Genomic DNA, 10,248 nt, shown 5'->3' with positions numbered 1-10,248 from the left:
TGATGCCTGTTGATGCCTGTTGATGCCTGTTGATGCCTGTTGATCCTGTTGATGCCTGCTGATGCCTTCGTGCCTGAGAATGACTCCACGTGGGGTCGCGATAAGCGGATCGCCCAATCGGAATGACGACCCCGCCGAGGGGCAGAAGTTTTCAACTCCGAATAACCCTCTTAGCAGTAGCAAGCTGCGTCTGTATTAGTCCTTTCTGGTGCTGCTTTGTATGCTTGGATCCTGTTCTCTTCGACGATATCTCTCAAGCTTCACCACAAGACCTCTCCGAAGAATCGAGTCTGCAAAGCAGCTAGCAAAAAGAATGGCTGTTCTCCCCAATACCTACAACGGTGAGTGCACCGTGCTATCACAAACCCGCAACCTGCATAGACTAAATAATCTTTAATGAATATAGAGCCTGTGCGTATCGCCGTCATCGGTGGTACTGGTCTGCGCGAGCTCCCCGGCTTCACTCAGGTTGCGTCGTTGTCGATCACCACGCCCTGGGGCAACCCCTCCTCTCCGATCACCATCCTGCACCACCAATGCTCTCACAACAAAAAGACCGTTGCCGTCGCTTTCCTCAGCCGACACGGTACTCACCACCAGATTGCACCTCATGAGGTCCCAGCGCGCGCCAACATCGCCGCTCTGCGCTCGATTGGAGTCCGTACCATCATCGCCTTCTCTGCCGTCGGTAGCTTGCAGGAGGAAATCAAGCCGCGGGATTTCGTCATTCCCGACCAGGTCATCGATCGCACCAAGGGTGTGCGCCCGTGGACTTTCTTCGAGGGAGGTGTGGTCGCGCACGTTCCGTTCGGCGACCCCTTCGACGAGGGTGTCGCAAAGGTTGTGCGAGCCTGCGGTCACAGTCTGGAGGGCGAGGGTGTCGTTCTTCACGACCGGGGCACTCTGATTTGCATGGGTACGCCATTCATTTTCTGTTGTCGTTGTTTTGTGTCTCCGAGGATTATGGCTGACCGTCTTTCCATCACAGAGGGACCTCAATTCTCTACCCGCGCCGAGAGCAACCTTTACCGGTCCTGGGGCGGCAGCGTTATCAACATGTCGTGTCTGCCTGAGGCTAAGCTCGCTCGTGAGGCCGAGATCGCCTACCAAATGATCTGCATGTCCACCGACTATGACTGCTGGCACGAGTCGACGGCCGATGTCACTGTGGAGATGGTCATGGGCCACATGAAGGCCAATGCTCAGAATGCCAGACACTTTGTCACAGCCGTCCTCGACGCTCTGGCCAGCGATGAGCATGCTGACCTCGTCCAGGCCAAGCACGTTGAGGGTTCCATCAGGTTTGGTCTCAGCACCGCCCAACCCAACTGGAGTCCTGAGGCTCGGGAGAAGCTGGAATGGCTTTTCCCTGGTTACTGGAACTAAGCTCTCAATTTCTTTTTCTGAGATGATAGATACGATGTTTCAACACATTGATATTATGTAGATCTACTGCGCTGGCATAGATGTTTATACTTGATACGAACTTATGAGGATTGAACTTTTATATCGTGGTACATATCTTTCACATTACAAAAGATGTACTTACTGGAAACAGTTTGGACCATTCCAAGGCATTGGATTCTTCACAGTATGACCAGCAACCATGAACTTCCATGGCATTCTTACGCTGAGAAGCGATGCATGTACACCTATTAATAGACCTAGCTTTACTCTCTATCTCTCTGTATTGGCTTCTATGCATATGTTATGCAATGATGATGATGGATCTAATCAACCCCTCACTTAACGATTTAACTGCTTAACCGGCACCGTACAGCTTACTCCACATCTTGATCTCTGTATTTATTTCGACTGACAGGCGTTCTCCTACTACCTGACTATTATGGATACTACCTATCTAGAGAGGTATACAGTAAGTATACTGCAATAGCGGGAAGACTTGGCATTCCAATCCCCAGCAGCGGAGGGCCGAGCACGTGGGTCTTGGTTCCTGAACGCCAAGGCAGCCAAGCCCTTGGGATTCAGCCAGAGGCAAAGCTTCGTGATCCAGCATGCTTTGGCTTCTGTTTGTTATTTGTCGCCGTCGCAATGAGCATCCCAAGTCCAGAATGGCGTCTATGCGCTTGTACTCTCGATTGACAAGGTTTCCCTTGATTACGATGCTGTCTGCCTTGACGTTGCGCCCTTGGCCGCTGCTTCCTGGCCATGTTCCTCCAAGCAGGGAATGCAAACGATCCGGAGCATTCCTTGTTATCTTTTCTCAATATGGATACTATAAATTGGTCCTCGTTCAGGCTATCTTCTCTGGTCTCCTCGGAGCAAAGAATCTCTCAGCTCTGGCAAAGTCACCATGTGGTACTCGTTGTCCCTTCTGTTGTTGACGGCGTCGACTGCCACCGCTAGCTATGCGGGTAACCTCAACTACCGCAGTCCCTCTTACAACCACCCTGAATTGGGAGTTTCGATCCGCAAGGTAGCCAAGCGGGGTGAGCCGACATCGGCCTTTGATCCTGCCAAATTGAACTTCACCCACGGTGTGGCTTCAGGTGATCCCTATGCTGAGTCGGTCATCTTGTGGACACGATGTGCCCCCAGCTTCGATGATGTCAATGACAACAGTACTACATCTGGATTGGTTCCTCTGTACAACCCAGTGCCTATCTACTCGGGCAAGGACAAGAGCAAGCCAGTCTCCAAGGCGCCTGTCTGCTTGAACTACAAGGTTTCTCGTGATGCTGGCATGAAGAAAGTTGTCGCAGAGGGAACTGTGTTCACCAGCTCCGATATTGACTACACTGTCAAGGTTAGCCCAACCGCACGTCATTCTTTTGGGCGACACAGCATGCTTACTTCATGATAGGTCGAGGCAACCAAGTTGAAGCCGTTTACCACATACTACTACCAGTTCAACGTGTGCAACTCGGACAACAAGAGCCCGATTGGGCGGACCAAGACCGCTCCTGCGCCTAAGGATGACGTTAATAACATCAATCTGGCTGTGTACTCCTGCAGCAACTATCGTACGTCCTCGTTGCTACTTCTTGACTGTGTATCGCTTTCTAATGAGACTCTAGCTTTTGGTTTCTTTAACGGTTATGGAAACCCTGTGAGGAAGGACTCTGTAGACTACGTTGTGCATCTGGGGTAAGACCAGAAGATTTAAGATGATCATGGGACAATACCAGGCTGACTTGAATAGTGACTACATTTACGAATATGCCAACGGCGAATAGTATGAACCTCCTACTCACCTAGTCCATAAAGCCAGCAACTGACCGTATTATGCAGTGGCTGGGGCAACAGTCTGGGACGCATTCCTCAACCGGACCGAACCATTTTCACTCTCTACGATTACCGTAAGCGGCTGGCAACTTACAGAACCGATTTGGATCTCCAGGCCAGCCACCAGAACTATGCTTGGATTCCGGTTTGGGACGACCACGGTAGGCGCTCCTGCAAGTCATTAGGACTAGGGACCTGACTAGAGCAGAGGTTTCTGACAACACTTATCGCGACGGGTCCTCCAAGCTCCACAACGATGAGGAGTCCTTCCTCACGCATGGCGGAGTGTCGGTTGACCAACGCAAGATGAACGCCGTCCGTGCCTATTTTGAGTGGATGCCAATCAGGTCAGCTTCTGACAGCTGCTCCTTCTCCCCACCGTAACTAACCTGCGCAGACAAGTTGAGATGGATGACAACCTTCGTATCTGGAGAAACTTCCAGCTCGGTTCTCTCGTTGACCTTATCATGCTGGACACCAGGCAGTATGATCGCTCTATCACAGACACCTACGACAATACCAACTATATCTATGAGATTGCCAACGATGCCGGCCGAACCCTGATGGGTAGCCGCCAGGAGAACTGGTTCTACCGTAATTTGATCGATTCGGCTAGCCGAGGTGCCCACTGGCGCATTATTGGTAGCCAGATTAGTATGTCCTCTTGGTGTTTTGCTTCAAGGGTGAGGACTAACCCAAGTAGTCTTCTCTCGGCTCAATCAGTCCATTGCCAACAGTGCACATCCTCTGAACGTCGACGCCTGGGATGGATATCTGGCCAACAAGAATCGCACACTTCAAACCCTCTACGACCACCAGATTGGCAACAATATCATGATCGCCGGTGACTCTCATGCCAACTGGGTGAGCGACGTGGCTTGGATCGACAACAAGCCGTACGACCCCAAGACCGGTGCCGGCGCCATTGGTGTTGAATTTGCGGGAACTGCACTTACCTCTCCCTCGCCCTACGGACAGAACATTACGATTGCCAATGCCAACAAGGCCTCGGAGGCTCTGGTCACTGACAATGAAGAGCTTCACTGGTCGGAGCTCTACTACCGCGGATACTTTGAGCTTCACATCACGCCCAAGGAAGTAGAAGCCCGCTTCTTCGGTCTACCCAACATCAAGGAGCGTAACGGCGAGGAAATCTCCCTGGCCAACTTCACCGTCAAGAGCGGTGCCAATCATCTGGAACGCAACTCCAACGGCGTGGTGGGCGGAGGCGCTGTGGCCAACGGATGGCTCAAGAATGGGCAGCTGGTTCCTACCAACCAGACGAATAACACCGCCGCTGGTAGTTATTCCGTCTATGGGCAGTAGTCTGACTGCTGATGTAGAATGACCTATTTGAAAGCACTGCAGATTTGGTGGTATGTTTCCACGGTCATTCAGACCGTTCCTGTGGATTCTTTGTGCACTAAGTGTGTTATACTTTAATGGCTTGAAATATTATAAGCATGATTACCTTAAAAGGATTCCTGCAAATCGTCGAGCCAATACGCTGCTGTCTATGGTTCAGGGGAAAACTTTCAACATGTAAGCCGGTAGAACTGACCATTCTGCAGGGTGAAGCGTATACAAACCAATTCCATCCAAGTAGAATCCATTATGTATTATGTCTCGGAAATAGGCCGAGAAGTAGAATTGGTCGGCTCAAAATACTTTTGTCACAATATATATCAGCTGATTGGCGGACTTTTGGCGTTCCTATCTTCTATGATCTGGCACATGTCTCATATGATGATCTGACCAGAAAGAAAGAGCTTCGTGACGTATGCTTGCTTCTGAAATAACAGTTCCTGCTCTCTGCGACTGCGAGGCCGTGATCAACATGGAGCCCCTGAATATCTCATTCAAATCCCACATTTCCACGCCAGACGGCTCCAACGCGGGGAAACGATCGTCAGATCCTTATCTAAGCGATGGATCAAGGTTAGTAGTACGGAGCATTTACTACCTACTGCACTTGTTAAGTGACGGAAAAACTCGAGGTCTGCAAGATTGTCCTCGTGGAGAATGAGATGGAACACATTGCCGAGGGTCAAGTCTGGCATGTGGGGTATGCAGATGGCACTCGAGTGACTCGACACTCATTTTCCTCCTGCAGCGCCTCCACTACTGCAGAACGGAACGCAAGCAGAGGGTCTCATGATGAATCATGGCCGCGACTCAGCCTGCTCCTGCAGCGCAAGATCGTCAACCACTAGACCACAACCGGCCTCGTTTCGAAACGGACGAACCGCGCCGTCTTGGCCTCTGACGCCAGCTTGCCCCGTTGTCCAGTGAGATGCAGCAGTTGCTTGAGACACCACCATGCTTTTTACCCGGATTCTTGTGGGGGAGGGCACATGCCACGTTCCTCAAAGGGTGAAGAGTCAGAATTAGGCAAACGCTCCGAATCGAGGGCTTGGTTCGGTTGATCTGGTTTTATGCACGATGACATGACTTGATGAGCGAGAGGCTCTTGGCGAGCTGACTTGCTCTGCATATCCCTTCCCTCTTTGATATGGAGTGGTTGGCGTAATATATCTAGGGCCTGCTGCTCAAGTGCGCAGCGTGGCCCGATATCTACCTCTGGTTCCGATCGCACTCTGGGTTCGAGTTTTGATACGACAGCTCGACTACGGCTATGTGTGGATAGCAACTGGGATTGACCTTGAGTACTTGCCGAGCATATCTGCTTAGTCCGGGAGATTTCTCGCTTGCGCAGCCATGCGCGTGCTTTCAGCTCCGGCCTTTGTGGCTTCACTGGTGCCATTGGCACTTTCGGCCCCTACCGCTGAGTCTCGGATTTCTACTCGGCTGGAATCACGAGACTCGGCTGCTGGATACTCCTCGCCGCCGTACTACCCTGCCCCTAATGGAGGATGGCTATCCAGCTGGGCGGAGGCCTACGAGAAAGCCCAGGCAGTCGTGAGAAACATGACCTTGGCCGAAAAGGTGAATCTGACCACCGGGACGGGCATCTTCATGGGCCCATGCGCTGGCCAGACCGGGAGTGCCCTGCGATTCGGGATTCCCAACCTCTGCCTTCATGATTCTCCTTTAGGGGTGCGCAACTCTGACCACAACACCGCATTTCCGGCCGGCATCACTGTCGGCGCGACCTTTGACAAAGACCTCATGTACGATCGCGGTGTGGGGCTGGGAGAGGAGTACCGCGGCAAGGGCATCAACGTGCTTCTGGGCCCATCAGTCGGCCCCATAGGGCGCAAGCCGAGAGGAGGTCGCAACTGGGAAGGCTTCGGCGCGGATCCCAGTCTGCAGGCGATTGGCGGTGCGCAGACGATCAAGGGGATCCAGAGCAAGGGGGTCATCGCTACGATCAAGCACTTTATCGGCAACGAGCAAGAGATGTACCGAATGAGTAACGTCGCCCAACAGGGATACTCGTCCAATATCGACGATCGGACTCTCCATGAACTGTATCTGTGGCCCTTTGCAGAGGGGGTCAGAGCCGGAGTTGGCGCCGTCATGGCTGCGTACAATGATGTGAGTGTCTCCACTCGTGTTCTACCGTCAAGCCATCTGATGAGTTGGACTAGGTGAACAGTTCGGCGTGTAGTCAGAACAGCTTGCTGCTCAATGGAATCCTGAAGGACGAGCTGGGATTCCAGGGGTTCGTCATGAGCGACTGGCTTGGGCAGTATGGCGGAGTCTCCTCGGCCCTGGCTGGTCTGGATATGGCCATGCCCGGCGACGGTGCTGTACCGCTTTTTGGCGACGCTTACTGGGGCTCTGAGCTCTCGCGCTCTATCCTGAATGGCTCGGTCCCGGTTTCACGTCTGAACGACATGGTAAATTTTTATATTGTGTCTGTTCGTTTCAGATGCTGATCATGATCAGGTCACCAGAATCGTGGCGACATGGTACAAGATGGGCCAGGATGGAGACTATCCGCTGCCCAATTTCTCGAGCAACACACAAGATGCGACGGGGCCTTTGTACCCGGGCGCTCTTTTCTCTCCGTCTGGCGTTGTCAACCAGTATGTCAACGTGCAGGCCGATCACAACATCACTGCGAGAGCAATCGCGCGAGATGCCATCACCTTGCTAAAGAACAATGGCAATATACTCCCGTTGGCGAAGAATGACTCTCTAAAGGTTTTTGGAACAGACGCCGGGCCTAACCCGGACGGTCTCAACTCCTGCTCCGATCAGGGATGCAACAAAGGGGTGTTGACCATGGGCTGGGGCAGTGGCACGTCTAGGCTTCCATACTTGGTCACACCACAGGAAGCCATTGCCAACATCTCATCCAACGCAACCTTCTATATCACTGATAGCTTCCCCTCTAACGTTGCGGTAAGCTCAGGCGATATCGCCGTGGTGTTCATCAACGCCGATTCAGGAGAGAACTATATCACCGTCGAAAACAATCCAGGGGACCGGACCTCGGCCGGGCTAAACGCATGGCACAACGGCGACAAGCTCGTCAAAGACGCAACGGCAAAGTTCTCCAAAGTTGTCGTGGTCATCCACACCGTGGGCCCTATCCTCATGGAGGAATGGATCGATCTGCCGTCGGTAAAAGCCGTCCTTGTCGCGCACCTCCCCGGGCAGGAGGCCGGCTGGTCCCTGACGGACGTCCTCTTCGGCGACTACAGTCCCAGCGGCCATCTCCCGTACACGATCCCACGCGCTGAATCGGACTACCCGTCCAGCGTGGGTCTCCTCTCACAGCCCCTCGTCCAGATCCAGGACACCTACACCGAAGGCCTGTACATCGACTACCGCCACTTCCTCAAAGCCAACATCACCCCGCGCTATCCCTTCGGCCACGGGCTTTCCTACACCAACTTCAGCTTCTCGCAGCCCACGCTGTCCGTACGCACCGCAGTCGACAGCGCCTACCCGCCCACTCGCGCCCCCAAAGGCCCAACCCCAACCTACCCCACCACCATCCCAAATCCCTCGGAAGTCGCCTGGCCCAAGAACTTCGACCGCATCTGGCGCTACCTCTACCCGTACCTCGACGACCCCGCCGGCGCCGCAAAGAACTCCAGCAACACATACCCCTACCCAGCAGGGTACACGACCGTCCCCAAGCCGGCTCCGCGCGCCGGCGGCGCAGAAGGAGGCAACCCGGCCCTCTTCGACGTGGCCTTCGCCGTCAGCATCCAAGTCACAAACACCGGCAACCGGCCCGGCCGGGCCGTCGCGCAACTCTACGTCGAACTACCCGATACGCTTGGCGTTGAGACGCCTGCGCGCCAGCTGCGGCAATTCGCGAAGACGAAGATCCTGGGCCCCGGGGCCAGCGAGACCTTGACCATGGAGATCACGCGCAAGGATATCAGCGTTTGGGATGTGGTGGTGCAGGACTGGAAGGCGCCTGTTCAGGGCGAGGGAGTGAAAATCTGGCTTGGGGAGAGCGTGTTGGATATGCACGCTGTCTGTAAGGTTGGAGGTGCTTGCACAGTTATATAATCCTAGTTTCCTTATATACCTTGAATTTGGACGTCTGTTTTTATAGTATGTGCTGCATAATTTGCACAAGGCGATGTGTTATGTAGTTGCTGACTAATGCACAAACCATACTTTGCCTTTGCCGCTTCTGCATCTCCATCTCCAGCCGCCTTCTTCCCACAAAGTATTATCCATCAAGGACAACCACCGGTCGATCGATCAGTCCCTCGACCGAGTCTGTCCTGGCCGGCAACTTATTCTGAAATGTGATATACGCCCTCGTCCTGACGGATACAACCCAAAATGCAGGGCTTTAGTGAGTACTCCATACCTCGGCGCCCACCCCACCGTCATCACGCGGGGCATAACTAACAGTCATCACAGACATGGGACGGTCCGTCGCCTCCCCTTTAGCTACCTGACTTTCCCCAGATTGGAAGTAAAACTGACTATCACAGCTACGTCCCCCCGGACCAAGAGGGCCTCACGACAGGCAACAAACTAGCGGGGAAGCACCCGCTAGGTGCGCGCGCGCGCCACCTCCGCACAAGCGGCGCGCTGATCGTGCGGTTCGAGATGCCCTTCGCGGTATGGTGCACGACGTGCAAGCCGCACGAGACAATCATCGGGCAGGGGGTGCGCTTCAACGCCGAGAAGCGGAAGGTCGGGAACTACCACTCGACACCGGTGTATAGTTTTCGGATGAAGCATGGGGCGTGCGGGGGGTGGATTGAGATCCGGACGGACCCGGCGAATACGGCGTATGTTGTTGTTGAGGGGGGGAGGAAGCGGGATACCGGAGAGTCTGGTGGGGTTGGGGAGATTGCGGTGGGGGAGGATAGGAAGGTGAAGGAGGATGCGTTTGCGAGGCTGGAGGGGAAGGTGGAGGATAAGCGGCGGGCGGAGACGGAGAGGTCGCGGATTGAGGATTTGCAGAGGCGCCAGAACAAAGACTGGGATGATCCGTATGAGATGTCGAGACGGCTGCGGAGGACGTTCCGGGTGGAGCGGAAGGCGCGCGAGGGCGTCGAGGCGAAGGCCGAGGCGCTGAGGGATAAGATGAGCTTGGGGATTGAGCTTCTGGAGGAGACGGAGGAGGATAGCGTAAGGGCGGGCATGGTGGATTTTGGGCGAGGGGATGATACAACCCAAATCACGCGTCGCCGGCCGTTGTTCGACTCGCGGAATGGGAAACGACCTAAGGCTGCGGATACACTGGCTGAGCGCAAGGCGCTGTTTCGCAGTGAACTGACGGGGAATACGCGGGCAGCCGTCGATCCGTTTCTCAACGAGGATGGGCGTGCATGGCGGCCCGAGGTCAAGAGGAGAAAGACGGCGTCGACCAAAGGCGTGGATATCGCTGATGATGGACCAGTCGCAGTTAAAGCCCCTGTCGAGCCTGATAGACCGGTTGCAACGCCCGCGTTGGTCAACTATGCGTCTGACAGTGACTGAGTGACGACTGGATGATGATTCTTTCTCTATTCTACGGCGTTTGCTTGCATGATACCCGGCGGAGTTCGCCTCAAGTTACATGGTTTGGACTTTTTCCTGAATTGACAGATTTCATTATTGGTAAGGTAAAGG

The 10,248-nt window shown here is 54.1% G+C and overlaps 4 protein-coding genes across 4 annotated transcripts; all 4 read left to right on the top strand.

The window, feature by feature from the left end:
- Nucleotides 1-313: 313 nt before the first annotated feature.
- Aspvir_002698 (S-methyl-5-thioadenosine phosphorylase) lies at nt 314-1,386 on the top strand (the record flags this gene model as incomplete). Its single annotated transcript, XM_043274296.1, has 3 exons — nt 314-341; nt 407-916; nt 989-1,386. 3 exons carry the CDS (start codon nt 314-316, stop codon nt 1,384-1,386), a joined length of 936 nt encoding a protein of 311 aa, XP_043130231.1.
- A 928-nt stretch (nt 1,387-2,314) lies between these two features.
- On the top strand, nt 2,315-4,572 carry Aspvir_002697 (alkaline phosphatase D family protein; the record flags this gene model as incomplete). Its single annotated transcript, XM_043274295.1, has 8 exons — nt 2,315-2,767; nt 2,825-2,984; nt 3,039-3,108; nt 3,164-3,196; nt 3,253-3,407; nt 3,455-3,593; nt 3,644-3,900; nt 3,950-4,572. 8 exons carry the CDS (start codon nt 2,315-2,317, stop codon nt 4,570-4,572), a joined length of 1,890 nt encoding a protein of 629 aa, XP_043130230.1.
- Nucleotides 4,573-5,964: 1,392 nt separating this feature from the next.
- Aspvir_002696 (beta-glucosidase) lies at nt 5,965-8,682 on the top strand (the record flags this gene model as incomplete). The annotated part of the gene is made up of 3 exons (XM_043274294.1): nt 5,965-6,744; nt 6,798-7,049; nt 7,099-8,682. 3 exons carry the CDS (start codon nt 5,965-5,967, stop codon nt 8,680-8,682), a joined length of 2,616 nt encoding a protein of 871 aa, XP_043130229.1.
- A 282-nt stretch (nt 8,683-8,964) lies between these two features.
- Aspvir_002695 (Saf4/Yju2 family protein) lies at nt 8,965-10,116 on the top strand (the record flags this gene model as incomplete). The annotated part of the gene is made up of 3 exons (XM_043274293.1): nt 8,965-8,977; nt 9,046-9,055; nt 9,120-10,116. The coding sequence occupies 3 exons, from the start codon at nt 8,965-8,967 to the stop codon at nt 10,114-10,116; spliced, it is 1,020 nt and encodes a 339-aa protein (XP_043130228.1).
- Between the last annotated feature and the right edge of the window lie 132 nt (nt 10,117-10,248).

This window comes from Aspergillus viridinutans (genome assembly GCF_018404265.1).
Source record: "Aspergillus viridinutans IFM 47045 DNA, scaffold_12, whole genome shotgun sequence".
NCBI lineage: Eukaryota > Fungi > Ascomycota > Eurotiomycetes > Eurotiales > Aspergillaceae > Aspergillus > Aspergillus viridinutans.
The sequence above is the reverse complement of the archived record's forward strand: the minus strand, read 5'-3'. Positions and strand labels throughout refer to the sequence as shown.